General features: G+C 44.4%; 1 protein-coding gene across 1 annotated transcript in view; it reads left to right on the forward strand.

Moving 5' to 3' along the window:
* LOC120941275 (Y+L amino acid transporter 2-like) overlaps positions 1–3,064 on the forward strand; it is a 49,554-nt gene extending 46,490 nt beyond the window's left edge. Inside the window, exon 10 of the mRNA XM_040354596.1 lies at positions 2,660–3,064. Within this exon, the coding sequence (XP_040210530.1) occupies positions 2,660–2,736 (77 nt within the window). The 3' untranslated portion in view covers positions 2,737–3,064. The remainder of the gene's footprint in view (positions 1–2,659) is intronic.
* Positions 3,065–27,916: the final 24,852 nt, after the last annotated feature.

Here is a 27,916-nt window from a genome sequence, read left to right on the forward strand (position 1 = left end):
GTGGATCTTTCACCTCTTCCTTAAAAGGGACTTGCAACTTTACACTTCTTTGTTTCACATTAAACATTTGCTTCCCTCTATTCTTAGTATTGAGAGTGCTGATATATTATGGACCTTTATTCCCTGAAATTAAGGCTTGTGGGTATTCAACTTTGACCTCCAGCTGAGATCAAGGGTTAGGGTTTTACCTTACAAAAATGTAAGTTTTGTTGACCACTTGTGCTGTCTAAGATTTCTTACACCTGTATTTTTTTATGGTGGTTGTTTGTTGCCCTCCACATTATTGTGGAGGTCCATAATTTTTTACAGAATAGCAGTCTCTCCTTAATAGTGCTACCTGCCCTGTGCTAAAACACCAGCATTATTTGGTGCCTTCCCTTGTTAGTAGCTATTTCCATATTTCCCCCGGTTTTCTCTTGGCCAGCCTTGTTTGGCATTAATTGCTTTGATATTTGAAAATATTCCAAAAAATATGATTTCACAGTAAGTACAAAAAATATATTTTTTTCTATACTGTGCATTTAAAGAGCCAGAATATGGGAAATTGTTCATGTATTGGACAGTTGTGCTGAATGTTTATGTTGCCCAGACATATGCTGCCATTGCTGAGCTTTCCTTATGAAAATGTTGGTAATACCGGGATGATGCCTGCAGTTTCAGGAGGCAATCAACTTTTATGTAAAAGCCATTCTAGTGGCTTATTAGCCGCCGAATGGCTTTTACAGGCAGTGGGAGAGCTCTACTGTTTCACTGGTGAGCCCACAATGAAACTGGCGGTTCCCCTGGCTTACCAAAGAGCTTGTTGAGGACCAGAAGATCCCTGATGCACCCTATGGTACAGGAAACCAGAAGCGACAAGTATTATTCTTAATTTTGGTTTCCCCAGATGTAAACAGCACCATTTTTAAATCGTGAAAGCATCTGATCACACTGATCTTAGCGTGATTAGAGACTTTTAGCCCTGGTTCACACTGGGTACGATTTGGAACGATTTGAGATGCGATTTGACATGTCAAATCGCATCTCAAATCGGCAGCATTTGCCGGCAATTGTCGGCAATGGCACTGTCCTAATCAGTGCGACGCCGCATCTGCGCTTTCAAAAAGTAGTTCCTGTACTACTTTTTGCGATTTCGGGCATTTTACCGCGATTTTGAATTCGCAGCAGTGTGAACCTAGGCTTAAGGGCAGAGGAGACCCCAGATCTCTACATAGAGTACCTGTCACTGCCTATTGCTGTCACAAGGGATATTTACATTCCTTGTAACAGCAATACAATGATTAGAAAAAAAAGATAAAGAAACAGTGTAAAAACAGTGTACAAAAAAATAAAAATAAAATATATATATATTTTTTTTGTACAAAGGCAAACTCACATGTTGGTCCCACACATATGTAAATGCCAATCGCACCACACATGTGGGGTATTGCCGCAAACACCAGAGCAAATATTTTGAGTAGACCTCCTCTAACTCTAAACTGGTTACCTGTAAAGGCTTTTAAAGAGTCGCCTACAGAGATTTGTCACCATTCCAAGAGCATTTGCAATTTTAAACCATGACATGCATAGATATCTTTTTGTTCGGCAAAACATCATCTTTTATATTATACAAGAAAAATGGTATTATATTATGTTTATGGGCATTAATATTCATTAAAGAGTATTTTTTCCCTGCATTTGAACAAATACTGCACAGATACTGTGTGACAAAAATTGCAAAACCCACCATTTTATTCTATAGGACCTCCGCTAAAAATATTCTCTCTCTATATATATATATATATATATATGTTCTGGGGTTCAAAGCAATTTGCTAGCAAATAGTATTGATTTTTACTTGTAAACAAAAAGTGTCAGAAAAAGGCCTGGTCTTCAAGTGGTTAAAGCATACTTGTTGTCATTTATTAACACTAAATTATCCAAGACAGACAAAGTTAGGCCGTCCGCATTTTCAAAAGAAGTTTAGCAATAGCAGCCACTTGTACTTCTCTCTTCCCCCCAACTTGTACTGTATGTCTCCGCTCCTCCAGGGCTCTATCACCTCTAGTCATGGGAAGTCTACAGGGTTTTCCTGCTGTGTTTTGATATGGCTAGTTAAGCTATGGAATCCCCAAGAGCAGGGGGCCTGGTTGCAACCATAACCTCTGTTATCATTTTTCTTATGCCAGGAAATTTAAGTGTGTCTCCGAAGTAAGTAAAGGTGGGTACACACTATAAGAAAATCAGGCAAACAATTGATCTGTTTTCTTTGATGTTTCACAGCAAGTTGGAACCAAGGATAGAAATACTGTATGGAAATTCTTGTACAACAAAGGCTCTTATTTTTTACGTTATTTGTCATCTCTGATCATGTGCAGTCTTTCGTATCTGATATTTCTCGTACACAAATTGTACGAAAAAGGTACACATTAAAGGCAAATCTGTTCTATTCATGTGTGAGAATTTTTTTGGGGTTTGTGCCTTCGGAAATTTTCATTTTCATTCAAGTCTGATTCGGAAAGTTGTGTACACACTATAGGAAAATAGAATGATCGTGCCTTTTTCTTCCAGTTTTCTCATAGTGTGTACCCCTTTGGACTAGGTTTGCTTTTAAAGCATATATGATGTGTGCGCTTTAATTAAGACTAGTGAAATGCTATTTTTGTGGGGTTTTTTGCAGAATCAGTCACAAAATACATGCAAATCCTCTGCAATTGCTGCCTGACAGATCTGGATGAAGAGGAGAAGGATCTATAAGGTCCAATATGACTGCACTGCCTCATACTTTTCTTGAGAGAGGATTTGAGGTTTCATAATTTTGCACTATATATATATCTACATTATGTGATTTTTTTTTTCATTTTATATTTCCATTATATCAATCTTTTCATTAAGCTAAATGTTTTAGTTATGAACATAATCAGGACACTAAAGTACAAACAAGAGCTCAGCTAACTGTTTTTAGTGAAGAAATCAGTCTTTTTAGGGTCGCAATAATAAGTACATTACTATACACACCTTGATGTGCACAATATCACTCAATAATGTGTATTGTGGCAAGATGACCCATTCATTTTGAATGTGCCATCAAAAGGCATGTGCTTTGAGGTGTGCTGGAAAGGTGCATTTGGGGTGCTATTCGAAATAAATGGCACTGCAACATAATGCTGCCCATTTCCTGCATTATGGTAATGCCAGGTAAAAAGTGCATTTTGACTATGACAACAGAATTAGAAGATCAAGTTATACCAAAATGGATGTACTGTCAGATATACGATTACTTTACCACTACAACACGAAAAAAATCTTTAAGACCTTTAACACCTTCCCTTTGCCTTCAAGGAAATACTATGGGGAAAAATGATCTCCACAGTGCATGCCTGGCTACAAACCTCTTATGCCGCGTACACACAATCATTTTTCGGCATGAAAAAAACGTTGTTTTAAAAACGTCATTTAAAATGATCGTGTGTGGGCTATAACGACAAAAAAAACCCGCGCATGCTCAGAAGCAAGTTATGAGGCGGGAGCGCTTGTTCTGGTAAAACTACCGTTCATAATGGAGTAAGCACATTCATCACGCTGTAAGGCTGCATTCACACCTGAGCGTCGATCGTTCGGTCGTTTTTTTGGGCGTTTTTTTCCGGGGGTTTTGTCGGGCGTATTCATGCTTATTTGCGCGTTTGCATACAGCGTTGTCCGACGTTTTTGTACTTCGACGTTTTTTATTTTAGCCAATAGGAAAAATTATCATCTTTTCATCACTTGTTGCTATGTTGGTAGATTTTTTTAAGTTCTATTGATTAAAGCGACGAAACGCCCGTAGCAAATGCCCGTTGTCGCGCAAGTCGCTTGAATCGAGTGTTTCCATTACTTTCTATGGGAAATGGAAACGCTCAAATACGCCCAAACCGCACGATACGCGCGACAAAAAAAGTCCGGGACTTGTTTGAGCTTCGCGCGACAGGCGTTTGGGCGTTCGGCGTTCAGGTGTGAACAGTCACCATAGCAAATAATCTTATTTTATCCCTCTGGCGTTTGTGAGCGTAGTGCTTCAGGCGTAAAAACGCCTAGGTGTGAATGGAGCCTAAGGCCTCGTACACACGACCGAACATGTCTGCTGAAATTAGTCCGCAGACCAGTTTCAGCGGACAGATCCGACCGTGTGTACAGCCTAGCAGACAGGTTTCCAGCAGACAAAAGTTTTAAAGCATGCTTTAAAACTTGTCTGCTGGAAACCCGTCCGTCCGACATGTCCGCTGTTTAGTACACCTAACCAGCGGACCGAAATCTCCCGCATGCGTCGAATGGATTCGACGCATGCGTGGAAGCATTTTACTTCCTGTTTTGGTGATGTGGCGGCGTCAACGTCACCGCCACGTGTACAGCCATCAGACCAAAACATCCCAGCGGACATGTCTGATGAAAACGGTCCGGCGGACCGTTTTCATCGGACTGTCCCGTCGTGTGTACGAGGCCTAACAGACAAAAAAGCACGAATCGTCTTTTACTAACACGGAATCAGCTAAAGCAGCCCAAAGGCGAATGGAACTTCCCCTTTAAAGTGCAGTCGTATGTGTTGTACGTCACCGCGCTTTGCTAGATAATTTTTTAAAAACGATGGTGTGCAGGCAACATCGTTTTAATGATGAAGTTGGGAAAACGTTTTTTAGACATGCTGAAAAATGATCGTGTGTACGCGGCATTACACTTCAATCCTGGTCAGATTTAAAGCACTCTGAGAATCAGCTCTTTATACAACATTTCATGATGAACAATGGCAACATGCATGTATCTTTGCAGACAAATTCTCCATTAGTTCCCATTTTCAGGAACTTTCATATAAACTACAGTGGAACCTTGGATTACGAGCATAATCCGTTCCAAGAGAATACTCGTAATCCAAAGTACTTGTATATCAAAGCGAGTTTCCCCATAGAAATCAATGGAAACAAAAACATTTTTTTTACGCAATGGCAACTGCATGTGGCCAGAGGTGGGGGGGCACCGGTGAGCCTCAGAAATGCTCGGGGATACCTCAGCTGACTTCGGAAACCATTGAAATGGCTCAGAAACACCCAGGAACTGAATATTTCCAAACGGTTTAGAAGTGTTTCCGTGTGTCAGCATACCCCATTAGCTTGAATTCTGCTCGTCTTTCAAATTGCTCGTTAAACGCGTTACTCGTAAACCAAGGTTCCACTGTACTATCATATTGGTATATAACTCATAAGTTGAAACAATGGTTCTCACAGTCCTCTGATTTGTGTTGGGATTGTAATCAAGAGATGGGTTCTCTAGTGCAGTGGTCATCAACCCTGTCCTCAGGGCCCACTAACAGGCCAGGTTTTATGTACTACCTTGGGGAGATGCAGACTAGAATCCTGCAATCACTGAGCAGCAAATGATATCACCTGTCATGTATTTCAGTTATCTTGCAAATCTTGCCTGTTAGGCTCCTTTCAGACGTCCGCTCCGCCTGTCCGTTATTACAAGTCCGTTAACGGACTTGTAATACATCCCTATGGGATCGCGTCCGTTAGCGGATGGAGCATCCGCTAACGTCCGTGTCCGTCGGGATCTGGTTTTCGGACGGAAGAAAACCCGATTTTTCTTCCGTCCGGCGGAACGGAACGGATGCAGACGGACAGCCGGTCCGTCTGCATCCGGTTCCCCATAGGGCAGAGCGGAGCTGAGACAGGGCGGTCTCTGCACTGTGTGCGGGGACTGCCCTATCCGCCGACAGATCCCCGCTGAGCCGATGGAGACACACGGAGCGGACCCAGAAACGGTCCGCTCCGTGTGAAAAAGCCCTTAGTGGGCCCTGAGGACAGGGTTGATGACCACTGCTCTAGTGCACATTTGGTGGAAATGCCCTCTAACCCCAATTTGGTAGAACATTTGTGCATTGATAAAAAGTATTACTGACACTAATATTAAATTGATACAAACCTGTTGATTACTTCACATTTCTGACTGCTCTATGAAAAAAAAATGAACAAAATCTTTAACAAGATACCTATTGATAGCAGCTAAAGTCCTAATACCACAATATTGGAAATCTACCTGCATTCCATCAATTAACCACTTCAGCCCCAGAAAGGATTTACCCCCTTCCTGACCAGAGCACTTTTTGCAATTTGGCACTGCATCGCTTTAACTGACAATTGTGCAGTCGTGCAACGCTGTGCCCAAACAAAATTTACGTCCTTTTTTTCTCACAAATAGAGCTTTTTTTTCTGCAGTTTTTATTTTTTGCTTTATAAACAGAAAAAGAGCGACAATTTTTGCTATAATAAATATCCCAATTTAAAAAAAAAAACACACATATTTTCCTCAGTTTAAGCCGATATGTATTCTTCTACATATTTTTGGTAATAACAAATAAAAATAAGCGTATATTGATTGGTTTGAGCAAAAGTTATAACGTCTACAAAATAGGGGATAGATGTATGGCATTTTTATTACTAGTAATGGCGGCAATCTGTGATTTTTATGGCGGACAGATCAGACACTTTTGACACATTTTTGGGACCATTGACAATTATACAGCGATCAGTGCTATCAAAATGCACCGATTACTGTAAAAATGTCACTGGCAGGAAAGGGGTTAACACTAGTGGGCAATCAAGCGGGTTAATTGTGTTCCCTCAATGTGTTCTAACTGAAGGGGGGATGGAACTTACTTGGGGAAATGACAGATCGCTGTTCATACTTTGTATGAACACACGATCAATCATCTCTCCCCTGAAAAAAACGGGATCTGTGTGCTTACACAGAATGGTTCTCGCTCTGTCACGAGCGATTGTGGGTGCCCGGCGGTCATCGCGCCCACTGGGCACTCGCATTGGCGGTGAGCCACGGGCACATGCCCCCTAGTGGCCACAATGGGAATCGACGTAAGATAATGTCGATTTGCCCAGCCGAGCCAATCTGCTGCAGTAAAACTGCGGCAGCTGGTCGGCCAGTGGTTGAAGAATAGATAAATACAATTCTTGAGCTTTACAACACGGAGGAATTGGTAGCAACAGCTAATGGATCAATAGGGAAATTGAATAAGATATGGTCACCATGGGTTATTTTCAGAAATTCACCAAACTTCGCTCAGGGGGTGTTTTTCAGGGGCTTTTGGGCTAGAAATAGCGCCTGTAAAGCACCTGAAAAATGCCTCCCCTGCAGTTCCAGTGTGAAAACCCGAGTGCTTTCACACTGGGGAAGTGCGCTTGCAGGACGTTTAAAAAAGTAATGGAAGCAGCATCTTTGGAGCGGTATTTACACACTGCTCCTCCACCGCCCCAAAGATGCTGCTTGCAGGAGTTTTTTTTTACTCCTGCCCATTGAAATGAATACGCACCACTGCCAAAGTGTCTGCAAAGAGCTTCGGCAGCGGCGCTAAACGGGCGCATTTAACCCTTTATTCGGCTGCTAGGGGGTTAAAAGCGCCCCCCCTAGTGGCTGAATGTGACGGTATCGGTATGATATCCCCGTCAAAGATTCCCTTCTTCCATAAGAACATCACCCAATATTCCACTAGGAGGAATATTCCTGAGATCGCCCATTAAGCCACACATTAGTCCAGGCTTACTGCTAGAACAACACAGACTTTAATGTTATATCACACAGCTTATATGTCATTTCCAAAACTGTTACAATGACAAATCTCCGCCCCCCTCACACTGGGGCTTCCATAAAGATGATTAGGCAGACACGACGGAGCCGATGCTGAAAACACATTTTCTTTAGACAATGACATCAAGGACGCTGATTACTAGTTGTACTAAATACATTAACTAGACCGCTCGACCCCGCATATAGAGAGATAATTACCACACTGGAGCAATCAGAATAATTAACACAAGCCACTTAAACACAGATCTCCTTCACACAACACAATAGATCAATTAACCTTTAGAAATAGTGAGGGGACATTAGCACGTCAATAACCTGTTAGCCGAGGACAGAATCACACAGGGCAAGCAGGGAGAATTAGACTGAGACATATAGGCAAATGCATCACACTGAATATCGCCGCTAAAAAACAACGGAAAAGCGCCGCTAAAACTAGTAGCATTTTACCGTCAACGCCCGCCCGCCCCACTGTGAAAGCAGCCTAAGAGATACAGTCAATTAGATAAGTCTGGACCCTTATTTAAATCTTCATTTATGAATCTACACTAAATTGCTTATTGTTATCTTTATTATTTTTTTACTTCTAGATCTTAATAAAGTTTATATTAATATACTTTCATATTATTAGTATTCATAATAATAAACTTTGATTACTAAATGTTAATTTGGTATTAAATTAATATAACAATGTTGTTTATGTTCAATCTGATGTATACATGTTGTAAAACGTTTGCGATTGTATGTGAAATACAAAACCTCATGTATATTTAATGTTTAAAAAAATATATATAAAAAATGTATTGTAAATAAAATAAAAAAGTGCATTTTGACGCATGTTACAGCAATGTACAGATATGAATTTAGCTCAGGATGAAAGAAAGATGCTTCAAATGCGGTTTCCTATCTTAATTTAGATCGACTAGTTAAAAAAAAAATTCTCTTAACCCTTTGCAGGATTAGGCTGGTAAACTAATCCCCAGATGTGTCATCCGCTTAGATTAACTACATTTATACAATTTCACACAGCTTCATTGGGCTGATGCAGGATGGCGTGGCAAGCCTTTTAGAAACACTTGTATTCCCAAAAGATTTTCAGAACTCAGTCTAAGCCCTGGTTCACACTGGGTACGATTTGGAACGATTTGAGATGCGATTTGACATGTCAAATCGCATCTCAAATCGGCGGCAATTGTCAGCAATGGCACTGTCCTAATCAGTGCGCCGCCGCATCTGCGATTTCAAAAAGTAGTTCCTGTACTACTTTTTGCGATTTCGGGCCGCGATTTACATTAAATTGCGGCCGAAATCGCGGCAAAATCGCAGCCGCAAAATCGCAGCCGCAAAATCGCGGTAAAATCACGCATTTTACCGCGATTTTGAATTCGCAGCAGTGTGAACCTAGGCTAAAGAATATTTTTCATAAGAAAATACGAAGCGTCTCCCAGCAGGGATGTACATCAAAAGCCACCCTGAGATAGGTATTCAGTAGCAAAGGCCCACTGTTACGGGATACCTACGTTGATGGGACAAAGTACTACATGTGATAAGTTTTCTCTTAAATTGTTTGATTAGACCATTTCAATTATCGCAAACTTTTCTTAAAAGAAATACAGGGACCACCATTACTGATCTTCTGCAAATGCTTGTTGCCTGGCTGTAATGCTAACACAGGCTTTAATACTTTCTGAGATATTGACTAGGAACAAGTATTCAGATCAGCCAGAATGCCTTATCCACACATTTGTTTGGGGTAGTAATTTACTGAAGCCAGAGAGGGACCATGACACATAACTATCCTTATTGAATATCCTTGTGTTTGCCTCATCAAGGTTTCATTTAAGCCAATTACATCCATGTATATGTATATCTTTAAAAGTAAAAAGAGTATAAATGTTGAAAACAGAGACAATTAATACATACACTTCACCTATTATCGTGCTGAAATATCAACCTACCGTATTTATCGGGGTATTGCGCGCTCCGGCGTATAGCGCGCACCCCTAAAGTGGACCCGCATTCCTGTAAAAAAAAGATTTTAGTACTTACAGTTTTGGTGTCTTGCGCTGCGTCCTTCGGCGGCCTCGTCGGGTCCGGCGTCCGTCTGCGGCTTCGGTGGTGTCCTCCTCGTCGGGTCCGGCGTCCTTCTGCGGTGTCCTCCACGCTCGATCCCCGCTTCCCGCGCTGAGTTCGAACTACTTCACCGGCATTTACCGAGTGCAGTACACTCGTATATAGTCGGGCAGGCTCGGCTCCTCTCGCGGTCACGTCCTGTGCGTCCTGTACGTCCAGGACGTGATTGCGAGAGGAGCCGAGCCTGCCCGACTATACACGAGTGTACTGCGCTTGGTATTTGCCGGCGCAGTAGTTCAAACTCAGTGCGGGAAGCGGGTATCGGCGAATATGGCGCACCCGCGATTTTGCCCTGAATTTTAGAGGCAAAAAAGTGCGCGATATACACCGATAAATACGGTAATTGTAAGTGCAACCCTTACTATATTAAAATCCTCATTCAAAGCGGTTTTACACTATGTGGTTTCCCATCATTTTTCATTTCATGGGAGTTTGAATCGGTACTTACTTGGTGGAACGAATACAGTCAGGAATTGTCCCTACATTTTCCATCTTTAGAAGTAGTCTTATTGGGAAGACTTTAAACATCCCTGAGCTCTATTAGACCGCTGCAAAATCGGTCTTTCCATCTGGTAAGGAGACTAAATTTTCATCAATTGGGTGTCCCTTTCGGTGGAGGATCTTTATTCCATTTTATATATTAGCATTATCCATGAACTTTTTTTAATTTATTCGTTTGGATGTGGATCACGTTTTATGGACTATATATTTTTATTTTCATTTCTTTTTTTCATTTATGTCACGGTTCACTTCACCAATTATTTTAAGCTGTTTTTGGTGGTCAAAAATATTTTTTTAGCGCTGTACTTTCTGTTTCAATACATACACAATAGCCTGAAGCCTCGCACACACGCTCGGTTTTCTCGGCAAGAACCAGCAAGAAAACTGCTGGCAGAGCTTTCTTGCAGAGTAAACCGAGCGTGTGTACGAGGCTTTCAAGTTTCTCGTCTGAAAATCTGGCCAGAATCTCAACGAGAAAAATAGAGATCCTGCTTCCCGACGAGAAACCCGAGAGCGTGTATACTTACCTGTCGCCGTGTAAACCCGCGCATGCTCGAAATGACTTTGACGCATGCGCGGTAGCTTCCACGGCATAGGTAGGGTGAAGCAAGATGGCGGCGACGGCATTGAATGTGACAAGCGCATGCTCGTCGTACGCGATGACATCACCGCGTTCTTGCCTTTCAAGAGAACCGTCTGTGTGTACACTCGGGCGGCAAGAGATTCTTGCCAAGAATCTCGACGGGAAAAACAACGTTTTTTTCCTGACGAGATTCTTGCCCGTGTGTACGAGGCCCGAGTGTGAAATCACTTTATATACAGTGGGCTTCATATATAAAAAATCAGTTAAGTCTCAGTGTGTATCAACCAATCAGGTTCTGCTTGTACAATAGAAAAGAGAATTGTATTGTTTGCTATAAAAGGTACAACAGCCTGTATGAGGCAATTCTTTCCTTTATCATCCAAAAATCATTCCTTCAATATTAGCGTACTTGGAGACAGATTTGGAAGGGGTGCGGGCTATGGGCAATTCATGATCATTAAAACGTACACTATATTACCAAAAAGTATTGGGATAGCTTCTACCATCTCACCATTAATATAACATTTGCATATCACTGATTTCTCATTGATATTCTTCTGCTCTATAATTGTCCAACCATCAGGGTTGAGGTGAGTCATGAAACAAGCTAAACCTCTTAATTGTAACACAGTTTATAGGACCTCGGTATGCTGTCTGGCAGGGGTATCTGGATCACAAGGCTGGCTAGGCATAACTGCAAGTCTTACAGCAGATAAGGCTGTTCCTATGTATTTCAACCATGTATGTAAATGCATACTTGGAGTTAAGTTTAAAAGGGAACCTGATCTAGCCTCAAGTGCCAAGGATAACAACACTGCTGAACTTTGATATACTTGCTGTCTCCTCCAAGCCCTAATTCAAACCCTTGCCATTCAGCTGTCAAATGTCAGAGCCGCAGTGGGCACAGAGGGGGAAGATCACCTGTGACATCAGGGAGGTGCAGGGGCCAAAGGGTGTAACATGTTACAAAAGGTGAACTTATCCTTTAATATCTATCCACTATATTGGAAAAGGGAATCATCAACCCCCCAATCAGCCTGTGGTTAACACAGTTATTGGGATCTAAACAATGGAAGACCTCATAGCCATATTGAATCATAAAGAGCAGCGATTCCATAAAACGTTGTTATGAATGTAAAGTCAATCCAATCAAACCGAGTATCGAGATCTTATGATAAAACATACTGGGGGCCACTGAATTACAATGTATTTTTACTCAAAGTCCCACCTTGTCTACACCTTTTGGGGACAGTCTGAACTTACTGTGGTACTACTGTACTCTCTCTTACTAAGACTATACCTTCTGGGTTACACAAAACCAGTTCTGAAAGTGCACCAATAGTTGGCCCCTCCATATAGGGCCCCCCCTCCTCCCCTTCCTACTCCCAAATGTTGTTCAGGATAGGACAGCACTCGGACCATATACATGTATGGATCTACTCTCAGGAGTGCTTAACAGGAGAGGTCCACACCTTTCAGTTGAGTTTAAATGTATCCTCAAGCTCAGATTGCAACTTTTCAAGTCTGGGATTTCAGAATCAGTCCCTAATAACATGATTTGTTTGACTTTAAGAGTTGTTATGTACTCAGTCATGCACTGTTTGTGTTGTCAACCAAAGGATATGTACTATGTATGTACTGTTCCTTACTGACCCTTTTTATCCTGTAATTTTCTTTAAATTCTACCATTTGTGAATTACTGTATATTTGCTGAAATTGGTTTCCTTTCAAAAACTTGAAAATAAAGAATTAAGAAATAAATAAATAAACCACACTAAAATAGGCAAAACATTTTTATACATGTAGCACTACCCCCGAAGGAGCTGCTGGTTTGTTTTGGGTAGAATGTTACCTCGTGTTTCTCCGGCTGTTTCTAGGGGTCAGGGGCGTAACTAGAAATCACAGGGCCCCATAGCAAAATGTTGTATGGGGCCCCCCAGAGCCGCCCTAGTGTCAATGCAGCGTGACCTGTGCCCCATACAGCGTGACCTGTGCCCTATACAGCGTGACCTGTGCCCCATATAGCGTGACCTGTGCCCAATACAGCCTGGCCTGCCTGTGCCCAATACAGTCTGAACTGCCTGTGCCCCATATAGCGTGACCTGTGCCCAATACAGCATTGCCTGTGCCCAATACAGCCTGGCCTGCCTGTGCCCAATACAGCCTCACCTGTGCAGAGGAAGAGGCAAGCCGGCCGGATCAGCAGAGAGCGGGATTGCCCGCTGTAATAGCTTTCATTTGAATTTCCCGACTTCACGGGGCTCATCGTCACATAGCCCCACCTCTTAGCCCAACGCCTTTGATGACGTCACATGTCCCACACTGGACTGTCGATCAAAGGTGCCGGACCAAGAGGTGGAGCTATGTGACATGAGCCCCGGGAACACTGGAAGTTCTAATGAAAGCTATTACAGCGGGCAATTCCGCTCTCTGCTGATACGGACAGCCAGGGGCGGACTGACAACTCATGGGGCCCCCGGGCAATAGGAGATTATGGGGCCCCCAGGCTTAGAGATGGCCACCATCTTTTTTTTTTATGCAACATGAATGTGGGCAAACCCATGCGAAGAGGCACCAAGCTCCGTGACATGCTGAGTGGCTTAGAGTTGGTGACCCACTAAATTCACCAGAAGCCTCTCATGGGCAAACAATTGCAGCCTCACTGTGCCCGATCAAATGCAGCCACTGTGCCCCATCAAATGCAACCACTGTGCCCCATCAAATGCAACCACTGTGCCCCATCAAATGCAGCCAACTGTGCCCCATCAAATGCAGCCAACTGTGCCCCATCAAATGCAGCCAACTGTGCCCCATCAAATGCAGCCATTGTGACCCTCAGCCCCCCCCCCCCACATGGGGCACAGTTGGCTGCATTTGATGGGGCACAGATGCAGCCACCGTGCCATTAAATGCAGCCACTGTGACCCTCAGCACCCCCCCCCCCTGTTGTCTGACCAACACTTGCCCCATCTTGGTGGCAGGTCAGGCTGTGGGTGACGGCGGTGAGATGTGGGACGGGCAGCGGCGAGCTGCTTACTCCCTGCACCTCTTCTTTTCTCCTGCTAGGCGTCCAATAGGAGCGCCTGTCCTTTCAGCCAATCACATGATGGGTATCAGACCCGCACTTCCTGATTGGTGGAGAGCCGGTTCATTGTTAGAAAAGCAAACATCAATTTGCTTTTCTAAACCCACCTGGATGGGCTCTGAGTGCTCTGCGCTCCAAGCCCACCCTAATGTGAAGCCTATTAGAGCCTAGGGCTCTAATCAGATGCTTCAAACCCCCCCCCCCCCCCGCAATTTAGGCACCCAGCGTCCTAAAAGGGGATGGACACCTGAATTGGGGGTGGCCATGGATAGATTCATGCAATGCATGAATCTATACATTCTACATAGAGGGGGTGGTGCCCTTAATGGATGGACCGTATATATATATATATATATATATATATATATATATATATATATATATATATATATATATATATATATATATATATATATATAGTGAGAAGTGCCATGCTTCTGGGAGAAGGATGTGCTGAACTTCTCCAATCTCTGCTCTCTCTCCAATACACAGGCACAGCCTCCTCCTCTCCTGTATTACCACATGTGAGCTGCTGGGGCACTACAAGTACCAGCATGGCAGAAGGGGCAGGAGCAGTGTGTTCTATCAGGATGATTTTTGGAAAAAAAGTGCTGGTGTGTGTATATATAGATAAATATTTATCTATATATACACACACCAGCACTTTTTTTCCAAAAATCATCCTGATAGAACACACTGCTCCTGCCCCTTCTGCCATGCTGGTACTTGTAGTGCCCCAGCAGCTCACATGTGGTAATACAGGAGAGGAGGCTGTGCCTGTGTATTGGTGGGCAGGTGATGAGTAGGGAGATGTAGCAGAGATTGGAGAAGTTCAGCCCAGAAGCATGGCACTTCTCACACACAGAAAAACGATCTAACAGCAAGAGGAGCCCTGCTGCTACACAGCCTCCCCCCTCCCCCTCCTCACCAGGATAGGTAAGCACTGAGTGTGAGTGATACAATTCTTCCAGCTTACCTTTTATGAGGCAGCAATCCACCTCACACTGCAGGCTGTCCCCTCCTCCCTCTCATCTCTCCTGCAGTCGGCATCTCCTGCTCGTATGTCAAAAAAGCCGCGCTGGAGAAGGGGGCGTGTACACTGTGCTCCCATTGGCTGAGAAGGCAGTGAAGAGGCGGGGCAGCTACAATCTCGAGATTTGTACATCAAAATGATGTCGGTAGTGGCCAATTCAGTGATAGATGTCATAAAAACATTGATACTAACAAACTGTCCCTGCTTTTACCAAGGCTGGCAACCCTGATGGGGCCCCCTAGTGGCCATGGGGCCCTCAGCTCGCCTCTTCCTCTCCTCTCTCTTCCCTTCACCGGGCCCCCCTGATCCTCACTCGGCTGCGGGCCCCATAGCGCCCGCATGGGTTGCTATGGCGGTAGTTCCGCCACTGCTAGGGGTGTTTGGTGAAAGTTGTAGTAACGAAATGTCTTTTTCTGTGCTCTTTATTACCCAGCCGGGTAAAAACAATAAAACTTGGTGAAGAGTAGAGATTTAGTAGAAATGAAAATAGCAGATCCAGATGTCAGTAATAGGGAAACAGTCCTGCTCCCACGTGTAATGTCTCTTTCACCACTCTAGCCAGAGTGGGTATAGCGTACCTGGACAGACCTCTCTCACAAGCCTGGCAGCCAGAATGTCACTCGAACCTTAGGAAAAAGTCTCTGCCACAGACCCTCCTGATAAATGAACAGCAGAGTTAATCCTCCTTAGCAGACTTGGCACCTGGATCTCCTTCAGGTAGTTTTTAATTAGGGTACCGAATGACAGGCGGCCAACATTTAGCCTCTCCCGTGTCCGGTTCCCCTGGTCCCAGATGGATGGTCAGGCCCCTATCGGAACACCAGCCTCTCTTGGTACTCCTCAGGCAGACTCTCCACCGTACGGCCTCCTCCAACTGGACGGACGGCCCAGGACCTCCTTAGGTGGGACCCAGTGGAGTCCCCAAGCGACAGATCAATTTCTCCGGGCCAACGTGGTCCCGAAACCAGGATCCTTGCGTTGCACACGCACCCCGGTCCGGAAGGCCATTTGTCGGGGCGGCGTGAAGTGGCTACCCTAAAGGTGGGCGCCACACGAGGAGAAGCCCAGGAAAATGGTGTCTTGCTCATAAGTACTCTCTCCCAGCATGCACAGCGAGGCCAAACCCTCCTGATAGGCTGCTGGGCAAGAGCACCCAATCCTTGACTCCACTGTTGCCACCTGCCGACCTGGGGTGAGATCAGCACACCAGAAACGTCAGAATGGACCCACAGCACAGCCAAAGCTGAGACAGAGACACAAATTTGAAGAAATCAAACTGGTCAGAGTTAACTAACTCTCTGACCCCCTCTAAATTTCACATAGCACCGGTTATGAAAAGTAACCAGGCGCTACACACTCCCCCCACTTGAATGGACACTGTCCTCCGAACAAACAAAATGGTGTTCACTCCTGAACACCTTACCTGGATCTGCTTTAACAGTAAAGTAAAGGGAGGAAAGATAGAAAAGAATATAAAAATATAAGACATTTTAACAATTCACACAATGGTACATTTTGACATAGCCATGCCTGTCTATCTAGTCTGCCCCATTCTCTGACAGTCTTAATAGATGATCAACAACCTGCAAAACAAAAATAGAAAAATATACACTCAATATACACTGTGTACAGTCGCTGAGGGTGAACAAAAAAGTGAAGGTGAAACCTGCGCTTAGGATAAGTTGGTAGGTGGAAGGTAGATGTAATGATCAGACTGCTGCCCCCCCTAAGAAATATTCTCTGAGGAAAATATAAACGAAAAACCAAATAATAAAGTGGGGGTGGTGGTGCTGTCTGTGTACTTCCTGTGATAAGCAGGGAAGGCCTAACTAATAATAGTAGCCAGATGATAGTCCTGACCGCTAGTAGCGGAAGTAAATAATATGCAAATATGTGTAATACTCATAAAAGAATATATAACTAGTGTCCACTAGGTGGCAAAGTGTATCGTTACCGTGAGGTGCAAAGATATAAATATGTGTGAATCCTATACAGACACCATGTGAAAATATATATCTCTCCACTGGTAGCAAAAGTGAAGGATATGCAAATGTATGTTATACTCACAGAAGAATATATAAATAATGTCCACTAGGTGGCAGTGTATGCTGTGGAGTGCAGAGATATAAATATGTGTGAATCCTATACAGACACCATGTGAAGGTATATGTCACAACTCTCCAACATCAATAAGTGAAATATATACGATGCATAAAATCAATACAAAAAATAAAAAATAAACATCGAGAAGTGATGCCCTAAATATTGGGCAGTGGAATCCGCATAAAGATACCACTAATTGGGTGAAAGTGCACAATATTAATAATGTACAAAAAGTTAGTGCAATAATGGTCCTTCTGGCCTGTTGCGATGGGCAAACAACAAGTAATAGCAATGAGTCAGTTCATTCAGTGAGTGACATCTTGGTGACTTGATTGTTGCATAAATATACTATGCCAGGTGAAGTCGCTATGTTCCCGGTGCTCCCCCTTATGTATCCCCACTCACCAGAGATATGCACCCCTACAGGGGTAAAAGGCATATAAGGGGTCCCGGTCAGGTGTTCCACGATTCGACTTTTCGGCAGTAAACTTTCCGGACGGTCCCTTTAAATTTCCAAGCTGGACTGGATTATTTGCGTGTCCTTATTTATCTCCAGAGTGCAGGAAAAACAAAAACAAAAACTCCCATAGCGTATTTCGTTTTTTGTAAAAAGCAAGCTAGCTTTATTGGCAATGCCAGCAAATGCGTACAGCAATAGTAAAAATGCACAAGGGCAAAATGTAAATACAAAGTAAAAATAAAATAAATAGAATAAAATAAAAGAGTCCAAACTGGGTAGCTAGTAGAGCCGTCCAGTTATAAGAACAATGGCTGCTAGGAAGCAGCAGTGTTCCCACTCAGCACTTGCCGTCCGGTTGTCAGTGACAGAGCTGTGAGGCAGCGTGCGCTGCAGATGCGTTCCAGCTCGTCTCCCGGAAGTGCGTGGGGGTGTGCGTGTATCCGCTTTACGCACGTTTCGTCAGTTACGTCTTCTGAAGCGGGTACACGCCTACCTCTACTCACAGTTTAAATAGAAGCGTCAGCGCGTAACCGTCCTCCCACTTATAGATGATAGCCAATCGGAAATTTCAATCAGGAACCCTGCGAATTGGTAGAAGTTGCCGTGAGAGAATCCTTTGGGTGTTGATATGGTTACCGCGGACTGCTATTAGTAAATACATATGGGGTCAATTACCCCCCTTAATGACATCCAAATACAGTTTAAAGTCTAACTCCATAGTACACATAGTGATGATATTTATGCGAAAGACAGGTAGATCATATAAATTCCTCGGGGATGGTAGTAGTAAATCGAAAAGGGTAAGATGTAGTGTAATAGAGACAACTGTCCATAAATCATACATTGGCTGTAAATAGTTTGGGCCATGTATGAGATATCAATGTATAAGAGATCAGGGGTACTGGCTAGGTGGTACTTCCCTCCACCTATGCATGAAGCATAATGGTACAAATATAAATATGCAAATGAGTGTGTAGGTGTATGACAAGTTCAATCATAGTAGTTCTATCGTAAATGCTGGCAGTGTAAGCACTCAATATGCATTAATGTGTATCAATTATGGGAACAGTAGCGTTCAAGCCGGCATTATGTGGATGATAATCTGGCATAGTACATCCTGACGGTATCTTCACATTTATATTCTAATGGCTCAATTGAATAAACAGGCATGTGTACAGAAATAGCCAAAGTGGCAATAGCCACAGTGGGCTAACTGTAATCATATACGTCCGAGCCAATAGTAAATAGTTACTGTCCCATACTTAATGGTATGTTTGTACAATGACCTTAAGTTTAAGAAATTTGACATAGTGGTTGCACGACAAACAAATTTATATATATATTGGCCAGTTGGTTTGGTTGGCCACGTTATTACCGCCCTTTCATGTAGTGTGCACAGGAGCTAAGCATGTGTCCCAACACCATGAAAGTTGGTGGCACAGAAAATACTTATTGGGAGGATGGGCCATGCCTGCCATAGGCCAGAGGCCCATGGACTACTCAGGGGGGAGAGGCTGCCAGGGCCTAAGGGGCAGTGGTCCGGAGCAAGATAGGAAATTGCTAGATTGGCAATAGAGTGCCATATGTTACACAAATCTTTGGTAAGAGGTGCAAAAGAAAAATAATGATGAGGGGGTGGTCCTCACCCTCGGGTGTGACCAATATGGTCTTGGACCTGTGGTTAGATAATTATGGCTATACACTCAATCTAATATATGAAATCAAAGATAATCTGCTAGTATAATACTAGGTTGCTAAGGTAGGTACCCCAGTGTCATGGGTTAGCCAAAAAGCAGTTCAAGTCAATATCTTTGTTGAGTCCATGGGGCACCAGAGTCCCTAGCCGGTATATCCAGCTGGTTTCGTTCTGCGAAATAGCAATGGTCTTGTTGCCCCCCCTCCAATTATCCTTAATTAAGTCTATACCATAGAAAATTAGCCCAGATGGGTCCTTCTGATGGTATTCTTCAAAATGCCGCGACAGATTATGTTTTGGATACGCGTTTTTTATTCTGCTAATATGTTCCTGGATCCTGATTTTTAGGGGCCGGGTGGTTCTGCCAACATACTGCAGATGGCACGGGCATTCGATTACATATGTGACGTGTGTCGTATTGCAGGTTATCAGATCTTTGATTTTGTATTCTTTAAAATCATACCGTGATTTGAAGCTTGTTTTTCTTCTTGGCTGCTTCTTACTAACCCGGCATCCAAGACATTTCTGGCATTTAAAGAATCCTTTCAGCTCTGGGCAGATACTAACAGGTTTGGGTGGATCAATAACATTATGCACCAGGTGGTGGCGTAAGGATGGAGCTCGTCTGTAAATGAATGTTGGTTTCTTTCCTAAGATGCTGGTCAAGATGTGGTCTTCTTGTAAGATCGGACAGTATTTTTTAATGATGTGTTCTAGGTCTTTATACTGGGAATTGAACCCTGTGATAAATGCTACATCTGTATTTTTATGCCTCTTTTTAATCTTTGGTTCCAGCATGGAATTCCTATCCATATTACGCACTTCCTCTTTCTGTCTGGTTAGAGTTTCCTTGTTGTATCCTTTTTCTTCAAATCTGTTAATTATCACGTTAGCTTGAGTTTCAAAATCTGAGACTGAGTTGCAGTTCCTACAGAGTCGCATCATCTGCCCTTTTGGGATGTTAGCTTTCCATCTTGGATGGTGGCAGCTGGTAGATGGTATATATCCATTGCGATCAGTGGATTTGAAAAACGTTTTTGTGTGTAGTTTGGAGCCATGCTTGAAGATCTGTAGGTCTAGGTATTCTATGCATTCTTGGTCACACTTTCCAGTGAATGTTAGTCCATATCTGTTGTTATTGAGGTCTAGTAGGGTGAACAAGGCTGCACCTTTGCCAACTTAAGGCGAAGCCTTCTTCCTCCCAAAGAGACATTTTCTAAAGATAAGTGCTAAAACTTTCTCAAACTGCAAGGGCCTAAGAGAAAATACTGAAGAATTGTCTTTTCTGCAAGAGTAAAGCTGCAGAACACTGCCCCTAGCGGTCAGTGCACTGGTATTACCACTATAGTGCAGTCCATACTCAAAAATAGAGCAATCAGGAGAAAAGAAAAAAAAATCCTCTTCTTTTCCTTGTTGTGATGAAATCCGCGGGACCCTAATCTAACTAACATATTATTCCATCCCCCCAAAGTTCTTCACACCGCCGCCAAATGTGGATCAGGAGAAAGAAATAAAAACAAAAACTGAAAAGGGGTGATCGTTCTTGTCCTTGATTTCTTCAACAGCAGCAAAAAAACACAAACTGCAGGTATTGGACCTACAGGTAAAACCTGGGATCTGGCAGAGTGATAACATCCCCTTTGTCATTCACTTTGGTAACTGAATACACCCGATCCACTCTTCCGGGACTCTTAATGACCACTCTGTCATGGTAGATGTACCGACCGGGGCTCCAGTCGGTTAGGCAACCTTCAAACCGGTGGCCAAGGGTAACAAAAGTATAGTCCGTGTCACAAGCAGCTTCTGGGACATTCAAGTGCTCCCATATGGCATCCTTGCACCAATCCTTCCTCTTTTCTTCAATCAGTCGGCATAACAATTGCATCCGGAGCTCTCCTTACAACAGGCGGTGCAGCTGGTATTGGAGCAGTCTCCCTGGTGTCACTAACTTTTGGCACTGTGACTCCCCAGTTTAACTGCGGAACATCCGCCCGTGGCGCGGCATCCCGGGAACGTCTCTTAGACCTCCAGGGTTTTGAAACACGGGAGCTTCTGCCCCATTGTAGCTCGGGTTGCTCCGGTTCAAACCACTGATCATCCCCCTGATCAGAGGAAGAGTCCAATTCAGAAGTGTTGTATTCTTCTGCAGGCAAACAGACACGTTCCGTAACAGGTGCACTTACCTTGTCCTTGGTTCTGGGCTCAGCAGGGGCGACACATCCCCTGGAGTCCTTCTCATGTCCGCACATGGGTAGGCCTCGACCACAGCCGTGAAAGACCGTTGCGGGGCCCATTTTTCCAGAGGTGAGCCAAGCAGGGACCACCTCCATACACACATTCTCGGTGGCAGCATCCACCTTCACAGCAAGCAAACTTTCCTTGATATCAGAGTCACTTACTTCAGGTGACACAGTTGGAGTGGTGGTTGATGACATGGTGATCGCAGTCGTAGCAGTAGTAGTAGCAGTAAGCCAGGGAACCTCTTCCTCCGCGGTCACCGTATCGGTGATCCAATCGGCCGGGACTCGCGAGGAGACTCCATTGGTTGTTCCACTCAGAACAAATACTCTCTGCACTTTTTGCACCGAGCAAAGAGCAGGATTCCGGACAGCTAGCTCCGCACATCGGAGGCAGGACAGTCCAAGGGCCTTCACTGGTAAACAGCACGAACCACCCCTGCGTCCCCATTCGGATCCCAGTATCAGTCAGGGAGGCTCCGGTGACAGCAGACATTAGTGGATTGACTCCCACCGTAGACATCGGGGGTCTCAATTTTCCAAACGGCACAGACATGTTGCACGATCCTCTCTCGTGGGTGGGCAATCACTCTGTCCTTTGGCGCCAAACTCGCCCTACGTCTCACGCAGGGGTGGGTAACTCCTCCCACTTTGAGTTCTTTTCTAAGCACGTTGCAGGCACACGTGTCTCCGCTGCACGTGTGCCCAGACTTTAACTACCTGAAGTTAACTCTTTCCTCACCAGCACAGTCCAACACCACGACAATTCCTGGCTCTTAATGGCGGAATAAATTTCTCAATGTAGTTGCGAGAGGTAACAGCCAATCCCGGACGAGCCCCCACGTGTAGCACTACCCCTGAAGGAGCTGCTGGTTTGTTTTGGGTGGAATGTTACCTTGTGTTTCTCCAGCTGTTTCTAGGGGTGTTTGGTGAACGTTGTAGTAACGAAATGTCCACGACAGGTGTCTTTTTCTGTGCTCTTTTTTACCCAGCCGGGTAAAAACAATAAAACTTTTTATTGTTTTTATTGTTTAGTAGAAATGAAAATAGCAGATCCAGATGTCAGTAATAGGGAAACAGTGCTGCTCCCACGTGTAATGTCTCTTTCACCACTCTAGCCAGAGTGGGTATAGCGCACCTGGACAGGCCTCTCTCACAAGCCTGGCAGCCAGAATGTCACTCGAACCTTAGGAAAAAGTCTCTGCCACAGACCCTCCTGATAAATGAACAGTGGAGTTAATCCTCCTTAGCAGACTTGGCACATGGATCTCCTTCAGGTAGTTTTGAATTAGGGTACCGACTGACAGGTGGCCAACATTCAGCCTCTCAGTGTCTGGTTCCCCTGGTCCCTGATGGATGGTCAGGCCCCTATCGGAACACCAGCCTCTCTTGGTACTCCTCAGACAGACTCTCCACCGTACGGTCTCCTCCAACTGGACGGACAGCCCAGGATCTCCTTAGGTGGGACCCAGTCGATTACTGAGTCCCCAAGCGACAGATCAATTGCTCTGGGCCAACATGGTCCCGAAGCCAGGATCCTTGCGTTGCACACGCACCCCGACCCGGAAGGACATTTGCCTGGGCGGCATGAAGTGGCTACCCTAAAGGTGGGCGCCACATGAGGAGAAGTCCAGGAAAATGGCATCTGCCTCATAAATGCTCTCTCCCAGCATGCACAGCAAGGCCAAACCCTCCCGATAGGCTGCTGAGCAAGAGCACCCAATCCTCCACTGCTGACCTTCGGTGAGAACAGCACCCCAGATACGACAGAATAGACTCACAGCACAGCCAAAGCTGAGACAGAGACCCAAATTTGAACAAATCAAACTGGTCAGAGTTAACCAACTCTCTGACCCCCTCTAAATTTCACATAGCACCGGTTATGAAAAGTAACCAGGCGCTACATACATTTTGTGGACTGCGCATTACATGGGAGGCTGCTCTCTGGGATTACACACAGTTCCCAGAAGGCAGCACGCCCCATTCACCAGAAAACAACGCAAGGAAGATACGGAAGAAGACCCACCGCGGAAAAGGAAGAGGCAGATTAGGAACATCCACATAGCAACCGGTGTTTCGGGTGAGTAAAAAAAAAAAATTTTTTCTATTTTTTTTTTTTTTTTTTGCTGCATGATATTCATGGCTACTGAGCTCCTGACATTGTGGTCTATTTGCGTGATGCTGTCAGCCGCAGCCTGCTATTCTGTGTCTGTCTCCTCTGTGCTCCCCCCCCCCCCTCAGCATGTCACCTAGTGACAGTGCCACCCCATCCCCCTCATGCTGCAGGAACAACATACACATTGGTATCATATCCAATTCTGTATGCTAATAGAGTGCCCGGCTGTCTCTGTTTCATAAAAAAAAATACCTCCTTCACCGTATCTCATGTCGGCTCCTGGCAATCACATGACTGGCTGTGTCTTCTCTGTCCATTTGTCTTGCTGACGTCAGCGGGGAAACCTCGGCCCCGCCCCCTGGTTCTGCAAGCCGGGCAGAGAGGAGAACAGCTGCTTGCATGAGTGTCTATTTGCTCGTATTTTGTGCATTTTCGCACGTATGCATCCGTGTATTTCTGTACGCATGCGCACAAACTTATTCTCACATTCGCAATATGATAATGTTTTGCACACGAGGCGTAAATTACTGACCAAAAATGCAAATTCTCTTTTTTTTACTGAAGAATACACGGAGCTTGTTTACACACTTGTGTGCCTAGGCACATTACAATTAATGGGCTGTATTTGAGCTCAGTAAGAAAATAAGCTGTACTGAGCTTTTTTTAAGCTGCAGTGTTTAAGGGGCCATATTCTCATACTTTCTGCGGCGGCATCGCGTAAGCTATTTACACTACGCCGCCGCAACTTACTGGAGCAAGTGCCGTATTCCTCAAGCACTTGCTCCGTAGTTTGCGGAGGCGTAGTGTAAAAGGCCCGGCGTATCCCCGCGTATTTCAAAGGGGGCGGCTTATATTTAAATTAAGCGCGCCCCCGTTTCGAACAAACTGCGCATGCGCCGGGCTTAAAATAGCCCAGTGTGCATGCTCCAGTTCTCGGCGGAAAACGTCAATGACGCTGACGTGTGCGTCATTGACGTAAAGTCGTATTCAAGAACGACTTAGTAAAATGACGTACCCGACGGGAAAAGACGACGCAGACCCGACGCCATACTTAACATGGCATACGTGGGACTGGCGTAAGGTTACCCCTCATATAGCAGGGGTAACCTTACGCTTACGCAAACGACGTTAGCGACGGTTACGCAACGCGATTTCGTTCGTGAATCGGCGTATCACGCTCATTTGCATAAACAAATTCTGCATCTTTTTAGTAAACTATTTAGTGTTAATTAATTCAACTACTTATTTTCCTGAAGAAGCGTTATTTTGCATAACACGGTGAGCGTTTTTTCAGCTGTGATAAATGATGTTGAAATGTTAATTGAAGTATACCAATTATATATAGCAGATAGGGGTAAATCTTTTCCACTACCTGATATTTTGTGCAATTATGTTTGTTTTAATACAATGTACAATAAAGAGTGACTATTTTTTTTTAGAAAAAACATGTGAATTATGCATATTGTGTATTGATACACTATAGAATTGTTTGGTTTAGATTTGTCTACTCAGTGGTGTGCCTCACATAAAGCCCCATGGGCAATATAATATTGTTTATTGTACTAATCTAAATCTCCATTCTATAGAAATTAAAAAAATGCCTTTTATTATACTTTAAATTAGTGAAGTTACAAAGTTTTCTAGACATTAATACTAGTTACTAGCTGATTTAATGTTGCCTGAAGTTACTCATTAAAGAGGAGCTCCAGTCATATTTATGAAAATTTAAAGTCAGCAGCTATTAAAAACTGTAGCTGCTAACGTTTAATAAACAGACACTCTCCTGTCCCAAGATCCAGCACTGTGCTTACCCAAGCATGCACCAGGGATCATCTTTGGTCCCCGGCGTCGGCATCTTAACTGTCAGCGGTCTTCTGGGATCTGTGACGTGTCCCAGAAGACTGCAGGGAGGATCTAAACAGAAGTGGGAGTAGGTACCTGTCAAAACCCAATACCTGCTCCCCCCCCCAAAACAATTTACCAGATGTTAAAGAGGAGAGGGGGGTGACCTTACATCAGAACTCTCCTTTTGGGTGGAGCTCTGCTTTCACCAAAAGTTCATTAGAAGAAACTGAGTGGCTGCGATTGTTGCCTTTTTAGATTTGGTTCACTGAAGGTCTTTACCTGCCTTGTAAAGCAAAAATGTATGAGCTTCTGGTGTGTTGTACCTTTAAAGCGGTAGTAAACTGCAGTTGAAGATAAAAAAAAAATCCCCTAAAAGACAACTGTCATAATGTGCTAGTATGCATTGCATACTAGCACACTATGAGAGACTTGCCTTAAAAGGAAACCCTCCAGTGCCGCGCTGTCACCACTGAGAGGGCTTCCATATTTCCTTGGTCTTCTTTCCGGGATTGGGGCTTCCAGCTACATGAGTGGCTGGGGGAGCAATGGCGTCACTCCCGCGCTTTCAAGCAGGAGCCGTCATTTTTGGCATGGGCTCTGAAGGTCCGGCACAGTATGACTGACCTTTAGAGCGCATGCACCAGTGAGGTCACGCGCTGCATGCACGCTGACCATCTACTAAACAGTGCAAGTACCTACAGCTAGTATTCACAGCAACTACAGGTAAGCCTCATTATAGGCTTACCTGTAAGTATAAGGGGTAGAACAGAATTATATTCCTCACACACCATAATGGAATCGGCCGTGTGGTTAAAGAGGAAGTAAACCCTCTGAAAGTTTTCTTAAAATAAAAACCCTGCAAGAGACATATAGAGCTAGTATGCATAGCATACTAGCTCATTATGAATTACTTACCTGAGATCGAAGCCCCCCGCAGCGACCCTCATTCCTCTCTTCCGCCGCCGCCATGATACCTGGAGTGACTTCCGGGTATCGCTGCTCCAGGGCTGTGACTGGCCAGAGCAGCAACGACGTCACTACCAAGCCTGCGCATGGGAGCCGTCAGGGATGGCACAGTCCCATTCATTAACAGCATGCTCATTGCACCTGCGCCGTTGTCTACGGCACGCATGCGCCGTAGACATCGGTGCAGTCTTTTCTGCAAATATCTCCTTAACCGTGTAGGTTAAGAAGATATTTCTTGCACCTACAGGTAAGCCTAAAGCCTCGTACACACGATCAGTCCATCCGATGAGAACGGACCGATGGACCGTTTTCATCGGTTAACCGATGAAGCTGACTGATGGTCCGTCACGCCTACACACCATTGGTTAAAAAAACGATTGTGTCAGAACGCGGTGAGGTAAAAACACAACGACGTGCTGAAAAAAATGAAGTTCGATGCTTCCAAGCATGCGTCGACTTGATTCTGAGCATGCGCGGATGTTTAACCGATGGTTGTGCCTACTAACGATCGTTTTTTTCCCATCGGTTTGGAATCCATCGGTTAAATTTAAAACAAGTTACCTTTTTTTTAACCGATGGTTAAATAATTGATGGCGCCCACACACGATCGGTTTGGACCGATGAAAACGGTCCATCAGACCATTCTCATCGGTTTAACCGATCGTGTGTACGTGGCCTCAATCTAGGCTTATCTGTAGGGCCAAGTGGTCTGTAAGGGTTTTCAACCACTTTAAAAGGGTTCTGCAGTGACTTCTAAAAAGTCACCGTGCATAGTATGGATAAGATATGTTGCCAACACAGCAACAAGCTTGTTTAAAAAAGCAAAGCTCTCTTTATTGCATAATCACATAGAAAAGCAACATATCAGCTACTCTCGGAAGGCACGTACAAGATCTCGGACATTTACAAACCCATGATACATAAGATCTTCCCCTCCCTGTCATCCTCATCAGTGGCTAACTGGGGAAAGGATTTTCCGGACGATGACCTGATACATAAACTACTACAAGGCTACAATGCTGTGCAAAAACTAACTCCAAACGAAATCTGGAAGGAAACCCAACTCAAGATTCTTCACCAGGCACATATCCCCTTCCTTCGCTCCGCGCAGGAGCCGGGCGCCACTGAGTGCCCCTTGTGCCACCACCCACGACCTTCCCTGACGCATCGCTTCTGGGCATGCTCCTTCATCTCTACTTTTTGGGACCAAGTGCTGGCTTACATCTTTGAAATCACCCTGCTGAAACTTCCTAAGGACCCCTTCCTTCTCATTTTTGGTTACTGGGACCCTCTACTGCTCCAATGGTCACGCCAAGATGGCCCTTCCGCCTCCACCTCTGCAACCCCCACACGACCTTCCAAAGACTGGACTCTACTCTGTCTTCTTGTCTCACGAGGAGCCATTTTAAGAAACTGGATCTCTCCTCATCCCCCCTCCGTTACCCAGATCCCATTCTCCTCCTTCTCTATAAAGAACGAGCCACCACAGACTTCCATCGGGCCACTGCAAAAGCTTGTTTTATTTCCATCTGGCAACGCTTTATGCTTTTGAA

The sequence above is a fragment of the Rana temporaria genome, chromosome 5 (genome assembly GCF_905171775.1).
Source record: "Rana temporaria chromosome 5, aRanTem1.1, whole genome shotgun sequence".
Lineage (NCBI taxonomy): Eukaryota > Metazoa > Chordata > Amphibia > Anura > Ranidae > Rana > Rana temporaria.